Here is an 18,287-nt window from a genome sequence, read left to right as displayed (position 1 = left end):
GAAACAAGAAACTGGGATGTGTGTTTGTTTTTAAAGAAAGAAAAGGGTCTTTGGGCTGTTGGGGAAGGCAGAGGAGTCAATGCTTACAGAGAGCAAGTCTTAGCAAAAAGTGCCTTGAATCATGGTGCCAGAAGCTTTCTGGGCAACAGTCCCACTGGGTCAGCCGCCCAGCATGCATTTCCCCCCTTTAGCTGGAGCGGCCTTTAGCCAATAAAAGAGTCTGACGGTGGCAGTAAATCTGTTAACCGCTCCAGGGGGACAGCCGTTTAAGCAAAGAGAAAATAATGTGGGATGCTGTAGTGCCTAAAAAGCTAACCACATTTTATTTCAGTGTAAGCTTCTCTGGACTAAAAGCTTGCTTCTGAAGATGCTATGAATGGATATTTTAAGGTTGCCAAGCGCTCCAGGTGAGACCTGCAGATATCCCGGTATCCTGACCTCTGGAGGGCAGAGATTGGTTCCCCTGATGGAAATGGCTGTTTTGGAGGCTTGAGGGAAGCATTGTACCCTGCTGAGGTCCCAATCTGCCCAAATCCTGCCTTTCTCAACCTCCACCCCCCCACCCGACAAAATCTTCAGGAATTTCTCATCCCAGAGCTGGTTTTAGGTAGCTGTCAGTCTGCCACCAGAAAGACAGACTTTTGTAGCTCCTTGGAGATCAACAAGATTACCAGAACATACACTTTTTGTTGTGCTACTTCAGACCAACACGGCTAACTACTTGAATCATGCACTTTCTGGTATCTGGCAAGGGGAGCTTTGACCTTTGAAAGTTTATAGCACCCTGAATAATCTTACTTGTCTTTAACTCATTTCTGGATTCAAATCTTGCTTAGTAATCCATGAATCTGTTTGGCAGAAATCTTTAGTGGGTCTACCCAGAAATAACTCTCAACATTATTTAACAGAAAGAATGAATAGTTGAGTGGCACCTTTAAGACCAACAAAGCTTTATTTGAGGTATGAGCTTTCATGTGCCCACGCCCTTCCTCAGGTGCAATATCATGGAATGGAAGCAATCAGTTCATACTTGCAGTCAAAGTGGGAGAGCAAATTAACATACAGCATAATGAAAACAGCAGATTCCAGAGATGAATATGAATAACAAGGTATTAGGATTGGTTTGGATTCGGTTGCAAGAAACTGGATTTCATGGGAAATGTTTTGAGTTCCATAAATATGTCTAAATAGGAGTCCTGAGCAATTAGTTGACAGGAATGAACAGAGGCCTTGCCCTCAGGCTCCCTTCCTCCGCTCTCAAGCATGGGCTTGAGCACTTAGGGCAGGCTTTCTCAACCAGGGTTTCGTGATGACCCTGGAAGGGTTTAACACTGAATGGGTGGGAGTTTTTAAAAAACTTTTCAACATTTAAACAGTTAAACATTTATTGGGGGATATGTGGTCATATTGACCTACTTCCATTTCCCAAAATGGCCAGTGACTTGGAGGGGGTGGGGAGGGAGAGGGGGCGGGGGCCGAGGTGGACGCGTGCACAGCTTTGCTTCCCAACCGTATTCTGCACGATTTTGTCATTTCTGGGATTGCACAAAAGTTGAGAAAGGCTGGCTTAGGGCTAGCAGCGCTTCCTCTCAGGAAAGAGCCCTGCGTAAGGGCTGCAGCCTCCGCAAGACTCCTGCAGCAGCTGCTTGGGCAATGACGGCGCTACGACTCCGGTCCTGCCGCCACCCGGCTGTCCGCAGCGCCTTCGGCCGCCTTGGTCCTGCCCCTCCGGTGCCCGTTACAAAGATGGCCGCGGGTGGGCGGGGATTCGCGTCAGTCCGGCGTGGGAGGTGGGAGGTGGGCGGCGTTCGCTCCTGCCCGGGCGAGGCAGTGATTGGTGCCGGCCGCGGGCCGCGCTACTTGCCTGGCCCGGCGGACGAGCGCGGCTGGACGGAAGATGCTGGGGCTGTCTCTGCTGGTGGGCTTCAGCACCGGGCTGCTCGCCTACTACTGGGCTCGCGTCCCCAAGGTCAGCGCTGCCTCTCCGGGGACCGGGACCGGGCGGGCGGGCAGGCGGGAGGGAGGGAGGAAGCCGGCAAGGGCGCCTTCGGGGGGAAGCGGAGGGCTGGGAGGGAGAGGGCTCTTCTGCCCCGGAGCCCCTCCGGCTGCTGCCCGCAAGCTCCCGGGGAAAACGAGACGTGTGGCTCAGCTGCTGTCCCTCTCTGTCGCTTTTGCTTCCTGTGCCTTCATTCATCCCTTGGTCTGCTGAGCATGTGCAGAGTGTCTTCCTCTTGCCCCTGACGAACGGCAACCGTGCATGCCTCCCGTTCAGAGAGTTTTCCAAGGCCGACGGAGCGGGTTTAGGCAGGGGAGAAATTGCGGGGCCTTCCCGTTTAGAGACCGAGCCCTGCCCGGCACCTTCCTCTTTCGACTCGCTTCCTTGATCGGGATCCTGAGGCCACCCCTGGCCGGGGTGCTTGCGCCAGCTCCCTCCGGCTGCTTGCGCCAGCTCCCTCCTCCTCCTGTGCCCGTCTGTGGGTAATTATTTGCAGCGGCAGGGCTTTCCATAAAGTTTGAAATTCTGCCTTAGATTTTCCCAGATGTTTTCACGGGGTGGCTGTGTTGGTCTGCGGTAAAAGTTAGACTTGACTTCACTAGCACTTTGGAGACCAACAAGTGTTCCAGGGTAAAGGCTGAGTCCAATGACAGCTTTAAGAGGAGTCAAAGCTGTATACAAAACACAAGCATATGGCTTCAGGCAGAGATTTAGGGCAGAAGCTTCCAAGAGTCAACAGCTTTCTTTGCCAGATGTGTTTTTTCTTGTAAAGGAAAAAGATGCTTTGTACATACTGGGATATAGTATTTCCTTTATTCTTAAATCACATGTTGAAGGCTAATCCCTGCTACCACATACAGGTCTTGGAGCTCTCGCTGGCAATCGGATAGGCTGCTGGTTTCCATTTCCACCATTGGCTGTGTTTCTCTTGTGTTCTCTTCTGTGCTAATGCCTTTCCGTACAGGTGTTGTTTTCCACTCCCCTCTAAGCCATGCAGGTCCCTTTGCTCTGATGCCTCCCTGTGACTACACCCTTCCAATGAAACAAACAAATCCAGGGTGTTTTAGCATAAACGCTTTAGCACTGGAGGCAGGTCTGACTGTGGGTGGGGTCAGGAAGTGCCTGCATCCGAGGGCACCTGATTCAAAGAATAATAGAGCTGGAAGGGACCTCCTGGGTCATCTAGTCCAACCCCTGCACTATGCAGGACACTCTCAACCCTATCGCTCATCCACTGTAACCAGCTACCCCCTTGACTCTTCACTGGGCTGGCCGAACTGTGGCTCCCCCAGATGTCCACAGACTACAATTACCATGAACCCCTGCAAATTGGCCATGCTGGCAGGGGCTCATGATAATTGTAGTCCATGGACATGTGAAGAGCCATAGGTTGGCCATCCCTGGCATAGGCTCTGCTACTGTCCATCCAAGCAAAGATGCCTACTTTGAGGGGACATGTCACATAAGGAGAAGCACATGCAAGGCAGTGCCTGTGTTGGGGGGGGGTTGCCTGTTAACAGTTTCCTGCCTATTACTCATCCCAGGTGCTGCCATTTCTGGCAAGCCTGTGGATTTGGGTGCGTAATCTGGAACTGAAGCCGACTGACCCCTTCTCTCTACACAGCGCCCCCTGCTGGTGGCTTGTCAACCCCTCCGTTCCTTCCTGGAGAAGCACTGCCCCATTGTGGATGAGACGTTCTACCCCACCCCGTGGTGCTTCGATGGCCGGCTCCAGACCATTGTTCGGGTCTTCCTCAAGTCCAGCCCGCCTGTCCTCTACCGCAGGTAGGACTGGGAATGGCTTGGGGGCAATTATTCTTCCCTAGGTTGCATGAACAGCCGTTGGCACCTGCTTCGGCCGGTGAGCACCAAGGCGTGATGCCTTGCATTGTGTTCATCCATGCTGTGCCACGTTATCCTGCTTTTTAGTTCATCTCGCCTCTGAGTAGGTCACTGGTAATGGTAAATTTCATGCGTTGAATAGAGCAGGGGTAGTCAACCTGTGGTCCTCCAGATGTCCATGGACTACAATTCCCATGAGCCCCTGCCAGCAAATGCTGGCAGGGGCTCATGGGAATTGTAGTCCATGGACATCTGGAGGACCACAGGTTGACTACCCCTGGTATAGAGGGTTGGACTAGACGCCTCTTGGGATCCTTTCCAGCTCTGTGTTTCTACCCTATTCCCTCGTTCATTTCCCATTCAGCGAGGTGCTGCGGACTAGAGATGGAGGGCAGCTGGTGCTGGATTGGGCTGCCGATGGAGTCAGGAATACAGGCCGCCCTGACCCAGAGAGCTGCCCCATTGTGTTGTTCCTGCCGGGCCTGACAGGCAACAGTGAAGAGACCTACATTCTGCACATGGTGCGCACCACCCTGCAACAAGGCTACAGGTGAGAAAGCTTCCCTTGGCAGCCTGATCCAGTCTCCGCAAGTGTGAAGCAGGGATCAAGGACTCTGTGCGGAGCAGATTCCTCTTGCCAGGTGTACATTTCAAATAGTCCCATCCTTCCTCCGCGATCTGTGTACTTGGGGAGGGGACGGATACAGCGGGATGCTGTGCCATAGAGTCCACATTCCAGAGTAGCCGTTTTCTCCCCGGGAAACAGATCTGTCGTCTAGAGACGACTTGTAGTTGTGGGAGGCCTCCAGGACCCACCAGGAGGTGGGCAGCCTTTGGCTGGAGCCTCTTGGGCAGGCCAATATCAGAGTGGAGGGAGAGGCTCTTGTCAGTCAGCTCATCGTCCTCCTCTTTCCCTGCCAGGGCAGTCGTGTTCAATAACCGAGGTTGCAAAGGAGAGGAGCTCCTGGTGCGTACTACTGCGGCCTGTACCTGCGGTCCCTTTCCCCCCGCCCTTGGCTTGTCTGTTGCCAGGTATGGCGGATATTTCCGGTGCCATGGCAGGCGGAGGTGTTTATCGTGCCCCTTCCAGACTGGGCAGGGTGCTTCTCTCTCCAGAAGGGGGTGACTTTTCATCTGTTCCCTGCCCGCGGGCCAAAATCTCCCAGGGCCACTTCCCTCTTTCACACCTTCTTCTCCTCCTCAGACCTACCGGGCGTTCTGCGCCAACAACACGGAAGACTTGGAGCTGGTGGTGGCCCACATCAGGAGCCAGTTCCCTCGGGCACCACTGATGGCAGTGGGCGTTTCGCTGGGCGGGTGAGTCTCGGCTGGGGCAACCAGTTTGTGGGGGAAGATGCGATTGCTCAAGGGAACAGGGGTGAATGTTTGCAAACAGCCTTAAGCTGCTGGCGAACAAGGTCAGCATGGCCTTGCTTTGAGGGCAGCAGCTTCCTTCGCAGCCTGCAGGACTTTCACAACACCTCCTACCCGATACATTTTACTGGGGATTTGAACTGGCGGCCTTCTGCATGCCAAACAGAGGCTCCTCGCTGTGCCCTCGACCAAAAATGTCACACAAACACAGCAAACAAATCCCTGGACTTCACTCCTGTTCGCCTTCCAGCTTTATTTGGCCCAATCAGGAGCTCCCTTAGAGTTGTAAAATCCAGAAACCTTCCACGGGTCACATGACTTGCTAGTGTTAGTAGGGCAGCTCTGTGAACAGCCCCACCTCTGCTCCTTCCTGCTCTGCCAGGGCCCAGTTGCAGGGTGCGGTTCACAAGATAACTTCCCCTTTGTTTCCTTAATCTTGTTTCGGTTGTCTGTTGCCTCAGGCAGGTTTTCATGTTGACAAATAGGATGCAGACAAATAGTTTTTCTAAAACCCTCGAAGCTTTTGCCACAGTCATATCCTCCCCCCCCCCCCCAGCCAAACCCAGCAAGGTCAGCCCACTGTTTTTGCATCCTTTCCCAGTGATCTCAGTCCACTGTGTTTCCACCCCTCTTATGGGGCTGCCTGTAATTACTTCCCTTATTTACGCAGGTTGAGAAAGTGGAAGGAAAGGCAGCAGGTAGAATCAGTGTGAGGGTTTGCAATGTCACTCCGGGTCTCTATTTCGTTTGATGGAGGCAAAGGATGAACAGAAATGTAGGAGTGGCACCTGGATAACCCCACAGAACTGCAGCATGATTCAAGTGCAGAGTTCAGAGGACAGAACAGGCACACCCAGGAGGTCCTTTTAATAGCTCTTTACAATCATCAGGACTGTCCAGGTCAAATGTACAAAAGTGTCTGACCTGCTTTTGGGCTGTAGATACAGCATTTCCTGAGCATTAGAAGAAGGCTCAGGTCTTCAGGGATTTTTCCAGTTATAGTTACAGACGCCAGCTCCTTCCATCCACCCCAGTACCCCTCTGTGTTCAGAGTCTCCTCCAAAAACTCTTATCCATGTCTTATTCCCCTCTCTTTTTTTCCCCTACAGCAACCTCTGGAAGTTTTCAAAGCAAAAGATGTTCAGGGTAGTTTCCCATTGCTTGCCTCTGCATCATGCCCCTGGGCTTCCTTGGTGGTCTCCCCTCCAAATGCCAACCAGGGCTGACCCTGCTTAGCTTCTGAGATCTAAGAGATCGGGCTAGCTGGAGCGCTCCAGGTCGGATCCTTGAAATGTGCAACTGGCCACTGAATGGGCCACTTCCCTGTCAACACTCTAGCCCCTCCCCTCAGCCTTCGGTGTGAATGAACACGCCTGAGCTCCCGGATCACATTGCCTGCTTAGGAGGGTGACTCAGCACCACCAGGCTGCCTGACGGCATACATGACAGATGTCCGGAGTGACTCAGCAGAAGCTTGCTGTCAGTAGTATCAATGCACCAAGCTGAACCAGCTGGGATTTCCTTGCTTGGCGCTTTGTGGGGGTGAGGAAATCAGGGAAAAGTTGCAGGTCTTGTCAGAACCCCCCTCCCAGGTTAATTTGAGCAGCCATCCCTTGTATTTTGGGGCCATGTGGGGTCATGGCTAGAGGAGCGGACTCGGGGAGACTCGAGTTCAAATCTCCACTTGGAGACATGAAGCTACCTGATCTAGAATCAAGCCACTGGTCCATCAGGGTCATGGTTGTCTATTCAAACTGGCAGCAGTGGTCCAGGGTGTCAGGTGGAGGTCTGCCACATCACCAACAACCTGACCCTTTTCACTGGAGATGCTGGGGCCTGCACCTCAGACCCTTCTGCCATAAAACCTACCTGGGCCAGTCATTCTGCCTCAGGTTGACTTCCCCCACTGGCTTGTTATGAGGATGACGGGAAAACCTGCCAGTCCAGCCTCTTTGAAGGAGCTGTGGGATTTGAAACACTAAATAAGCAGAGGCGGGAATTGCAGTGACAACCGAAGGACGGGATGACATTAGAGTCTTTGTATGGGGAAGGCTGTACGGGGCCTTGGCTGTCTTTCACCACCAGAATCAGCCTCCTTGCACAAAACAAAGCAAGAGGGGGGCTGGCATCTCAGTAAGCAGCTCCACGTGACCTGCTGCATCTCGGCATCTCCTGCGACAGGGTAAGGATGCTACGGCTGCACTTGTTTTGGGAGGTGCAGCTTGGCTAGGGTAGCCAGATGCAGTGGGCTTGCCTTGTTAGCTCCTTTACCCTGGCCTGGCCTGGCCTCTGGCCTCCCTGAGCCAGGCTACTGTTGCCTGCACTGAAAACCAGCACCAAGAGTGGGGGATAGGATCAGGAAATGGACAGGAGCAGATTGACGCCCTGATCTGGATGGTCCAGGCTAGCCCGATTCTGTCCAGTCTTGGAAGCTAAGCAGGGTCGGCCCCAGTCAGTGCTTGGGTTGGAGACCACCAGGGAAGTCTGGGGTCGCTAGGCAGAGGCAGCCACTTCTGAACACCTCTTGCCTTGAAATCCCTCAAGGGTTGCGAAAAGTCCACTGCAACCTGACGGCCCTTTCCACGCCCACCAGGTCAAAGGGGATGGTGGGGCTGCGGCCAGGCTGGCAAAGGGGAGGCGTAGGTCAGACACACGCCCCCTTCCCTCCCACCAATGCTCCACTTTCTCTCTGGCAGGATTCTGGTGCTCAACTACCTGGGGCGGAAAGGCCGGGAGTCTGGGCTGGTGGCCGCAATGACCTGCTCGGTGAGCTGGGATTCCTTCGAGACCACCCACTCGCTCGAGAGGCCCCTCAACCTGCTGCTCTTCAACCAGCGGCTCACGGCCAACTTGCGGAACCTCATCCAACGGTGCGTGTTTTGGACAGAGCTTATCAGAGGGAGGGAGAGGATCTGTGGGTCTCCCGAGCAGGGAGGGCCCCTAGACGACCCTCCCCCAGAGCAAACGGGATCCTTCTCCCCCTCCTGCCACAAGATCCCAAAGAAAGTCTTCCCTATTTTCCTTCTGGCTCTGCCCCTCACCCTGACACTGACTTCCCCTCCAATTCCAGGCACAGAAGAGTGATTGCTGAGAAACTGGATGTGGACCATGTGCTGAAGGTACCATCCTCCCCCCATCCCCTCTTCCATCTCCCCTTGCAGTGCCTGATGCTCAGGTGCAATCTCGTCCTCTCACTCCTTCTCTTCCTCCCCCCCCCCCTTGCACCAGGCTCGCAGCATTCGGGAGTTCGATGAGCGCTACACCGCCATTGCCTTTGGTTACAACTCGTGCGAGGAGTACTACCAAGCGGCCAGCCCGCGTCACAAGGTGCACCGCTTCCACGTGCCGGTGTTGTGCCTTAACGCCTCCGATGACCCCTTCTCCCCTCAGCACGGTGAGTCCCGGGCTGCCCCCTGCCCTGCCCTCCCAGGCTGCTCTCCTTCCGGCGGGAAGCTGTCTGGATTTGACTGGGCTGCTGTTGTGGTTGTTGTTGTTGCAGCATTTCCTCTGGACGAAGCTCAGTGCGTGCCCACATTGGCCTTGCTGGTGACATCCCACGGGGGCCACATCGGCTTCCTGGAGGGCCTCTATCCACGCCACACGAGCTACATGGACCGTGTCTTTGCCCAGTTTGTGAGCGCCGTCTTTGAGCATCAGGAAGAACTGCAGGCTGCCGTAGCCACCGAGGGCGGCCGAGAACTTGAACAGGACCCGAGTCCTCCACGGCTGGATGAGTAAGACCCTGCTGAGGACTGGGCCAGGAGGCTGCAGGCCTGGCTTGCCCGCCTGTGGCTCTGATCCTACACGCCCTCCTGGGTAGAGGGCCGGAATTTACCTCCGCTTTTAGGGAGGTGGCCAGCTTACAGCCAAGACATGTGCTTCCATATTACAGACCCATCTGCCCTTGTTTCCAAGTATGATCCGTCCTACGTGAAAGGCTGTGCCTTGACGGGATGTCCCAGGGCGCCCTCAGCCGCATCAGCTGCTGGCACCGGAGACTTCAAGCGTTTGGGGAGCAAACAGTGGGACGCTGAGCCAAATACAGAGCTACGTTTTTTTCAGCGCTGTGGAATGACATCGCTTTTCGCTTCCGCTGATGGAGGCAGGTGAGGGCATGCCCACCGCAGTGGCATCGTTGCACCTTGTAGGGATGCTGATGAACCTTCTCCCGCCTCCCACTTCCTTGCCTGAGAGCTCTGGCTCCTCTTAATTAAACTTCCAATCTCCTTCAATTAACCAGTGCCACTGGCTTCAGCCCAAGAGGACTGTGTGCCAAGTTTGCAGTGAGAGTCGCCCCGAAGCGAAGGGTAGGTACAGGGCAAATATGCTGTTAGGGAGATGTGTTTCCCCATAAGGCCAAGGAGAGCCTCAAAATCTCTCAGTCCTGCACAACCAAGAGTCAGCAAGCTAGTTCCTTCCAGGCAGCCGAGCACGACAGCCGCCTGAAGCCTGTTCCGCTCCTGCACAGAATCCTGCTGTGCTGTGACCGTGTGTGTAATTGTGAATGGAGAAGGTGCAGCACCTTCTGCCTCCTACACTGAGAACCACCACTGGTACTTTGCCTCGTTTGCAGCAGGGACGACGCCAGGGAAGTTTTCCTGCAGAGGATTTCGCCTTAAGGTCAGAGGCTTCGAGTGCAAATTTATACACCAAACATCTCATTAGAAAGTCTCGGCTCCGTAGGCTGTCTTTCCGTGGGAGGAAGGCAGCTGCTTGGAATATTTCGCGGCTCTGTGCTGCTGCTGGATCAGGGAGGGGCAACAGCAAATGAATCACACGTTACTGTTGGCCGTTCGGAGTTTCACACGGCAAATGGCGGCTGAACAAAAAACATTCACGTTCCACTTCCTTTCCTAAATGCACTTTTGAGATGGCACCGGTGTGGTATTTCCCTCTCCAGCAATGACTCACGTGCATTGGCTTTCAGACATTCATTGCTACTGGACATGCGGGACCCCCCTCTTATCTTGGGGAGCCCCCTGCAGAGAAAAGAGTGGGGCAGCAGATACGGATACTGACCCTTCATGCACCTCTGCGTGATTTGATTTCCTTCTACGCTTGCCAGCTTGGGGCAGGACCAAGGACACCTGCAATCCTCCTGGGCTGATGGGAGGCCACAGACCCCCAACCCTTGAAACAGAAGTTGGGAGGAGGATGGCCTCCAGGGGAAAAGGAGGGCCCGTTCGGAAGCTGCGCCTGCTGCCGGGTGAAGGAATCAGGCTAGGCAAGCAGAGGCATTCCTTCTTCACTCACCTCTCTCGCACCCAGAAGCGCTCGGGTAATTAGGTGCAGGTAATTCGGAGTGGCACAACAAAGACATATCTAAATGACCTCAGGGAGCTCCTTGTGTCCCTTCTTCAACTGGGCAAAGGCTGCCATAACAGCTGCACTGATGGGATGAGGAGCAGGTGAAGGTGCAGGCAACCACGTACCCATACCCTTACTTGGGACACATGAAACTACCTTTTACTGAGCCAGGCTACTAGACAGTGTCGCCTACCCCAGGGGGTCCCCAATTGTTTTGAAGAGTTGGTTTTTGTATCCCGCTATTCGCTACCCGAAAGAATCTCAAAGCAGCTTACAATCATCTTCCTTTCCCCACAACAGACACCCTATGAGGCAGGAGGGGCTGAGAGAGCTCTGACAGAACTCTGTAGGAACAGCTCTAACAGAACTGACTGGTCCAAAGTTGCCCGGCTGGCTGCACGTGGAGGAGTGGGGAATCAAATCCGGCTCCCTAGAGGCTGCTGCTTTTAACCACGACACCCAGCTGAGCCTGTGGGCCCCTTTGGGATTCCAAGATAGCAGGGTGGGCACAGCCACAGAACGGCTGACATGCAGTTGACTGCCGCAGGAGGCAAAGTGAGCCGCAGAATGGCTGGGGCTGCTTACCTCCAGTAACTCAGGGAGGATCCTAGTGCTGTAGTAGCAGCTGCTATGCAAAGGACATTTTAAATCCTAGCTGTCAGTCAGAAGCCTTGCTGGGCAGAAGCCCCAATGGGCGCTACCTACTGTCTAAAAATATCACGCAGGCATCCGGAAAGGTGCCAGAAGAAGTCATGGTGCCAACAGGCAGCAACCGGGGGACCCCTGGTCTATCCCACTGAGCTCTCAGGTAGAGTTGCCACAGCACCTGCAACTTGCTCCTTTCCTGTGGATCTGCTGGGCCTGGCGCTTGGGAACTTATCTGTGCACAGTGAGTGACTGACAACCGAAGCACAGTCCCAACCTTTCCCCCCACAACAGCAAAGGCAGAGCAGGAAGCAGGGGCTCAGCTCCCCCTTTCCAAGCCCTGGAGGATGCGCGGCTGTTTGTGATGCCACAGCACCAGCAATGGTCCTGCTCAGGTAGTTCCCCTTCCTTCAAAGGCAGCCCTGCACAAGCTCCCAAAGGAGAGGCGACAGACAACCAGGGAAGAAGGCAGGGAGAAGAGATTTTACTCCATCATCCTGTTTAATTGCAGCTGAGAGACTTTGTTTGTCAGAGGGAATGGGACTGACCCACTCAGAGCCTGGAATGTTTCAACTGAACAGTCGAGGAAAACAGAGGGGGGGGGCGTCCTCCCCCAGGGGACGAGATCAAGAGGACCAAAGTTCATGCCTGGGACTTGATCCAAGCGAGGCCCTGCCTCCCTTTCTCGGGGCAAGCAGCTCAGTCAAGCGCCGCTGAGCCCACATTCACAAGGAGCGACATTCTCTGAATCCTTCTCTAGTCTGTGAGCCCAGAAATGGGGTCAGCACGGCCCCCCAGGGAGGCCAGAGTAGAGTTCAAGTTTTCCCAGCGCTCGATCCTAGAGGAAGCCAGGGAAGGCCAGCTGTAGCAGCAGGACTGTGCCCACCAGCAGTCCAGCACACAAGAGCAGCACCAGCCACACTGGGAAACTCCCTGTAAAGAAACATGAGCATTTGAGTTGTGAGCACTGTGCACATGTGCATTATCCCAACGCTCCACTCTGAAACACAGAGTTTTCCTCTATGCCTCACTCCCCTAGAAGACCTGCTGCCAAAAGACCTCACTGGCAGGGTGAAATCTCCAACCCAGGCAGCGGTGTGCTTCAGCCCTGGTGCCCCCCATTTCCACCCTCCCATCCCCGGACATACGCCGGCAGGGGATCCGGTGCAGACGGCAGCGGCTGTCCACGGCCACGCTCAGCAGGGCCGCCTCGTTGTCCTTCAGCAGCTCAGGGGTCTCAGGCAGGAAGGCCACAGCAGTGACCACAATGCCGTGCGCCTCCCGCACATAGTACAACCTCTGTGGATGCAGACAAGGCGTTCTTTAGTGGAGGCTCGGCAGGATCCCAGTGTTCCCACGCAGGGGCTAGATCCAAGACTTTTAACCTTGCTGAGCCCCCGGAAGGAAAATGCATTGGTCTACCAACCCTATATTTGGTCCATAGGGACCTTTGCTTGCCCGCTGGCTAGTCCAGCCCCACACAGCAGGCTCCATGCACTTGCTCCAAAACACAGCTGCCTTGGGATCTCAAAGCACTGAGGCCTCTCTACTCCCAGGAAGTCCCACCTGGAGGGTTATCTGAAGATCACCTACCTGCAAAGAGAAGGCAACAAAGATGGCAACGGAGCCTGTCACGGTGCCCAGACCCAGGAACGTGCCAGTGTCACTGGAAGACACAAACAGACAACAGCTGTGAGTTTCAGAGCCATGCAGACCGGAGCTACAGCAGACTGGAATTGCTTTGTGGACTGCTTCTAAGACAGACAGTGCCTCTGAGTACATGGAGAGTACCTTTTTTTCATCAATAATTACATCTGGGAGGAATAAAGGTGCCTGACACAGGACGGGGCTTACAGGTTAGCAGGAGATGGTTCAGAAATAAAATACAAGCACATGCCAGTTACCCAGTTGGTCTTCTGTCCTGTTCCAATCTTTCAGAGGGAGGGGGCACAGAAACATAACGGAACTGGTAGGCCTACCTGACGGAGAGGCAGGAGATGACCTCGTTGCCACAAGGCTGGGTGAGCAAGGGCAGGAAGCTGTGCCCGTCCCACTTGGTGATGTAGCAAGGGGGTGGTCGTCGCTCCCGCTTGTAAGGGATCTGCACCGTGTACAGCCGCAGCGCCTTGGCTTGGTCCTCCACTGTCCCAAACCTGTGCGAGGAGGAGGAAGCATCATAGGAAGAGATCCCCCCCCACGAAGCATAACAAAGCTCACGCAAAGCCCAGATCACTGACCCAACCATGCTTCTTACCTGCAAGCCTGGTAGCGGTAGGCCTTGTCCGGGATGCCCGGAAGGTTCTCGTTCCAGTGCAGCCCAGTCACGAGCTGGTCCCTCTGCCACACGCAACACTGGAAGTCCCGGCCCACCGTCACTACCTGCAGAGCCACGAGAGGGCAGTGCTGAATGCAGCGTAAGGACACTCACCACCTCCCCACACAATCCCAGCCAGAGGCAAGCACAGGTCTCGGCTGCTCAGTCCTTTCCGGCTTCTAGCAGTACGGCAGTGCTGGAAGTCCTTTCCAATTCTACGATTCTGTGAGTTACAGACAGGCCCAAACTTCTACAGGGCATGGATATTTCACTAAGCTAATAAAATGTGCCATCAAGTCACTACCAATTCATGGTGACACCACCAAGTTACAGCTCATGGGGTCTCCCAAGACGAGAGAGGAGCCAAGGTGGTTTGCTGCTGCCTTTCTTGTTCCCCCAATCCCATCCCAGTCTTGTCCTTTCTTGGCTCCTGAACTCTGATGAGATCCAGCTTGTCTAGGCTGTCAGGGCTCTGTATATATTTTTCTGCTCGTCAAATTATCTCAGAGAGAACATAGGAATCCTAAGCCTGCCCCTCCCGTCTTCTTCATCTGGAACTAAACAAGGGCTAGGGAATCCCTAGCTATTGGACTCTGGGGTGAGGAGATTTGGAATGGTGCATATCCTCAAGTACAGCATATGCTCAAGGGTAAAGCAGATTCTCTGATCCTGTTTTTAAAATGCTTCTTCCCTGGACACCTGGCCTGAGAAAGAGCTCAGTGTTAATGCTAAACCTTCAGGTGTAATAAAGCCACCTTGGCCCAGAGTTAGAAAAGTGTTCTTTGCTCTCCCTGCCTCCAAAAAAAATGCTGGTGTTTTGCAGGACTCAAGTTGCTCCACATGACCCAGAGTCAGATTCTGTAACCCAGTCTGCCTTGGCTGGGACCAGAAAGGCACATGGTTCCCACACGGTTCTCCCTGGACCGGAGACTCTCCAGTAGAAATTATTTTTTATTGTTCGTGTCAATAAATCACTGTTCCTCACTGGACCAGGGAGGGGGAAGAAAGGTGCCCTTGTTGGATAAGGCAGTGGGAAACCTAGTAATGAACTTGTCTTCTCCAAAAGATGTAGCCTTTTGTAGCAGAAACACACCCGACAAATCCGGACTTGGCCAAGACACCCCTCTCACCTTATTATCTGGACTCAGCGCTATGTCCTCAATCTCCCCATTGTGGGCCTGGAACTCGAGAGTTTTCTTCATGCTGGGAAACTGCAGAAAGGGAAAGTGAAAAGGACTTTGGCATTGCTTCGCCCCCAGGAGGGCTAATTTGGGGAACAGGGAGGGAGCCCTCTCTTTACTTTCAGGTACAAGAAGCCCATCTTTGCTGTACATAATCACAACACCCTTTTATTTATTGTATTTATATACGGCCCTCCCCAAAGGCTTTAGAACCCATTCCCAGTTGTAGGGTGTCTCCCCCAGCTCTCACCCCTAGACCAGAGCTGCCTGTACCTCCCAGACCCGTAGGAATCCATCCACGCCACCCGTGGCCAGGAGGGTGTGGTCACCACTAAAGCACACAGCCTTCTGCAGGGCATCAGGGCTGGTATCCGTCTGGACACAGTGCAGGGTTTCCACGGTCACTTCTTTCGTCTCCTTCCGGGTGTCACTGGTACTACTTGCCCCGCTGGCTGGGGGAGCCTTACGCCTCCGGGGACCCTTCTCATTGCCACCTGCAAGCAGAATGAAATTGAGAGCTCTGAGCACATGTAACTGCTCCCTGACAAACTAGTGAGCCAGACCACCGTGCTAGGCTTTTCACCCCCACTTCCTTTGCCCATAGCAACCTGTTCAGAGACCACTGAACTAAGCCAAGAGGGCCCTTCGGACTCTACCAGCTGTGCCTTATAGGCATTTGGTAAGTCAACTTTCCGGTCCTGCAGTTCTGTAAAATCTGAACAAACTGGAGCATCTTCAAGAAACACTGCAGGTTCTTCCCCTCTGGGGTGATGTTTAATCACTGTGGGAAATACTTATCTATCTCAGTATACTGTATATTTTAACAGGCATTCTGTACATGACGGTGGACAGTGCCATCAAGTCATAGCCAACTTACGATAAACCTGTAGAGCAGGGGTTCCCAACCAGGGGTCCATGAACCCCAGGGGGTTGTGGGAGCTGGCATGGTATGGGGGAGGCCTGGGGTGTCTTCTCAGCTCCTGCTTTTCTTTCCGGCAGAGCCGGAAAGGCAGAGCCAGCATAGTAGTAGTAAAAGCAGGGGGAGGGAGCAAAAGGAGGGCTAGGGGTGTGGGTAGTGATGTCATTTCTGGATGTGTGGTAGGGGTCATAGGGAGCTGACATCACTTCCAAGGCTCCTCAAAGTCTGAAAAATTATTTCAGGGACTCCTCCATGGTCAAACATTTGAAAAAGGCTGCCGTAGGGTTTTCAAGGTGAGAGATGTTCAGAGCTGGTTTACCATTGCCTCCCTCGGTGTTGCAACCCTGGACTTTCTTGATGGTCTCCCACCCAAATACTGATCAGGACCAACCCTGCTTAGCTTCCAATATGTGGCCATCCACATCAGGGCATTTTATTATATATACAGGCCTTTTCTTCAACCTACGGCTCCCTGGGTAGGATGAGTTTTATAATAAAATTGCTTTTTAAAAGGTAACTGCTAAGCTCTCACTTGCTCTATTGGGGGCAGAATCGCCACTACCCCCTTTCTGGCTTGGTTTCTGCAGGTGGAAGTTTAGGATGTGGCAGGTGGCATCCTGCCCTGCGGCAATTATGTTCCCTGCCAATGCCATGGTCATGGTGGCCCGGGTCTCTGTGTCGTGTGCATGCAACAGTGAAGCACACAGGTCGCCTCCCCTCCAGTCCAGTTGCAAGAAATGCTGGGAAAGAAAGATGGAGAAGTTTAGGGGAACAGCTTGCAAAATTCACCATAGTAACTTCCATAATCAACACCTTTGTTTCCAGGGCTTTCCAATTTCATCCCTGTCCATCCAGTCATAATAGGGAAGACTTGTACCACACAATTGCCAGCCCCCTCCCCATACACCACTAGGGCACAATCCTTGACACTAGAAGGGCAGTAGCAGGGAATTCACCAGACTTTGGGGAGAACACCAGAGCTCCAGAGCATCGCAGTCAGAATCTCCCAAACTGCCTAAGGCAACCTTTTTCTTTCCCCATCCCAGACCACAAAAAGGCAAGGTAACTTGTGTGGAACACCTGTTCCAGACAGGCAGCAGCCTTAGACCACAGCAGCAAAAGAAAACAGGTGGCACTCCAAGAGACTGAAATATATATTCCGACATAATGGTACATGTATCAGAGGTCACTTCAAGAGATCCATGAAGTGTCCACCCATAAAATGTCCATCCAGCAATGAGGGACCCCATGATCAACCCAACAGCCAGGAAACTAACCCCAATGCTCAATACATCCCTATTCATCTGTTACATGCTGTTCATTTGTTATAGGCTACTCATCAAGATAGATTCAAGTGGGTAGCCGTGTTGGTCTGAAGCAGCACAACAAAACAAAATGTTGGTCTTAAAGGTGCCACTGGAATCTTGATTTTGTTTTTAGGCTATTCATCAGTTATCTATGACAGTTATATTTCTTTGTTTTCAAATGGTTGCAAATGTTTAACGTAGTTTCTTGTTCTCTCTGTTCTATGTGCACCACCCTGAGATGTCACAGTGAGGGGCGGCAAAGAAGCTGAATGAATACCTAAATAATAAACAAATCCTTTTAAAACCCCTGCCTCTGATGAATGCTAGCAAATGAAAGCTTAGGCTAGGTCAATCTTCCATCCCCGAGCTACCACCAGACTCCATTTTCCTCCCCTGAAAAGTGCCAGGGGAATCCGGTGCAACTAGCCCGTTCCCTGAACCGAGGCCAGCTGCCTCCAGCGCTGCCCGTTCCCGGCCCCCCAGCCAGCGCTGCCCCTGTCTCAGGCCGCAGCAGGGATGCTGCTTCTGCCCGATGGCCGTGTGACAGGCCCAGATCGGGCGGCCCGGGGCTCATGGGCGTGCTGGCGGGTGCGGTGCCGGCCCGAGTGCCGGGTGATGGGCGCCCCGTCCCTTACCAGGCCGTTCTTGATGCCGGTCTTGGCAGCTCCGCCGCCACCCCCGAGGACAGCCAGGCCCGCCTCGGGGTGCACGCGCAGGGCGTAGAGGGGAAAGGGGGCCCGGTAGAGCTCCGGGGGCCGCCGGGGGGCCATGGCCTGGGCGACAGAGGGGCCAAAGGTCAACTCATGCCAACCTCAGGGAAGCCTCCCCGCCACTTAACCCTCCCTCTGGCACGACCTCTGACCCCTTTCTCGCCCGCCCCGCGCCGCTCTCCCCTCCTCTTCCTCCTCCGCTCCAGCCCGTTCCCGGTAGCGGCGGCTCTCAGGCTCCTACTAGGCATGCGCACACGTCTCACTCGCCCTCGGTGCGCAAGCGCGAGCGTGTCGGTACACGTCAGCACAAAAACTTAGCCGGCCGGTACGACATGCCTCTGATCACGTGACCCCCTCACGGACTTCATGTATTTGAACGCGCCATTTTTCAGAAGGGCAGAAGAAGGGCGGTGTAGAGCCCCTTTAAAGAGGCGCGGCAGTCAGGCGCTGCCTCGTTCAGTCTGAGGAGGGCGACGGGCAGCGCCCGGTGGATATGTCAATGCACATTTATAGAGGCTTGATTGGAGGGAGGGAGGATCGCAATGTATACCGTGTGCTCTCTAAATGTTTTGTCAAGACTCGGTCAGGAGTTACATTCCCACATCTGGGAAAACAAAATCAGAGTCCAGTGACACCTTTAAGACCAACAAAGATTTATTCAAGACATGAGTTTGAGTGCTGTTGTGCTGCTT

At 53.9% G+C, this 18,287-nt stretch overlaps 2 protein-coding genes across 3 annotated transcripts; one reads left to right on the top strand and one right to left on the bottom strand.

Moving 5' to 3' along the window:
* Window positions 1–1,013: 1,013 nt before the first annotated feature.
* ABHD1 (abhydrolase domain containing 1) lies at window positions 1,014–10,004 on the top strand. 2 transcript variants are annotated; one of them, XM_077330284.1, is made up of 10 exons: window positions 1,014–1,109; window positions 3,621–3,781; window positions 4,203–4,388; window positions 4,760–4,805; window positions 5,043–5,155; window positions 7,909–8,082; window positions 8,283–8,331; window positions 8,441–8,606; window positions 8,712–8,946; window positions 9,105–10,004. In XM_077330284.1, the coding sequence occupies exons 1-10, from the start codon at window positions 1,092–1,094 to the stop codon at window positions 9,130–9,132; spliced, it is 1,176 nt and encodes a 391-aa protein (XP_077186399.1). In that variant the 5' UTR covers window positions 1,014–1,091; the 3' UTR covers window positions 9,133–10,004. The 2 variants fall into 2 exon arrangements, with proteins under 2 accessions (XP_077186399.1, XP_077186390.1); XM_077330275.1 differs by lacking the exon at window positions 1,014–1,109 and adding an exon at window positions 1,810–1,969.
* Window positions 10,005–11,646: 1,642 nt separating this feature from the next.
* Window positions 11,647–17,841, bottom strand: PREB (prolactin regulatory element binding). The gene is made up of 9 exons (XM_077330261.1): window positions 17,521–17,841; window positions 16,111–16,318; window positions 14,933–15,153; window positions 14,609–14,689; window positions 13,419–13,543; window positions 13,144–13,317; window positions 12,758–12,830; window positions 12,313–12,463; window positions 11,647–12,097 (listed from the first exon to the last, which is right to left on the bottom strand). The coding sequence occupies exons 1-9, from the start codon at window positions 17,653–17,655 to the stop codon at window positions 12,003–12,005; spliced, it is 1,263 nt and encodes a 420-aa protein (XP_077186376.1). The 5' UTR covers window positions 17,656–17,841; the 3' UTR covers window positions 11,647–12,002.
* Window positions 17,842–18,287: the final 446 nt, after the last annotated feature.

This window comes from Paroedura picta, chromosome 1 (assembly GCF_049243985.1).
Source record: "Paroedura picta isolate Pp20150507F chromosome 1, Ppicta_v3.0, whole genome shotgun sequence".
Lineage (NCBI taxonomy): Eukaryota > Metazoa > Chordata > Lepidosauria > Squamata > Gekkonidae > Paroedura > Paroedura picta.
This window is presented reverse-complemented; position numbering and strand designations above follow the sequence as displayed.

What these genes read in the sequence shown, in the direction of transcription:
- ABHD1 (XM_077330275.1), top strand. Translation starts at nt 1,898, where the DNA reads ATGCTGGGGCTGTCTCTGCTGGTGGGCTTCAGCACCGGGCTGCTCGCC. An exon ending in ACCCTGCAACAAGGCTACAG is followed by an intron (nt 4,389 to 4,759) that starts GTGAGAAAGCTT and finishes TTTCCCTGCCAG; the next exon opens with GGCAGTCGTGTTCAATAACC. An exon ending in GTGGGCGTTTCGCTGGGCGG is followed by an intron (nt 5,156 to 7,908) that starts GTGAGTCTCGGC and finishes TCTCTCTGGCAG; the next exon opens with GATTCTGGTGCTCAACTACC.
- PREB (XM_077330261.1), bottom strand. Translation starts at nt 17,655, where the DNA reads ATGGCCCCCCGGCGGCCCCCGGAGCTCTACCGGGCCCCCTTTCCCCTC. An exon ending in CCGGCATCAAGAACGGCCTG is followed by an intron (nt 16,319 to 17,520) that starts GTAAGGGACGGG and finishes TTTCTTTCCCAG; the next exon opens with CATTTCTTGCAACTGGACTG. An exon ending in GCACCGGATCCCCTGCCGGC is followed by an intron (nt 12,098 to 12,312) that starts GTATGTCCGGGG and finishes GTTTCTTTACAG; the next exon opens with GGAGTTTCCCAGTGTGGCTG.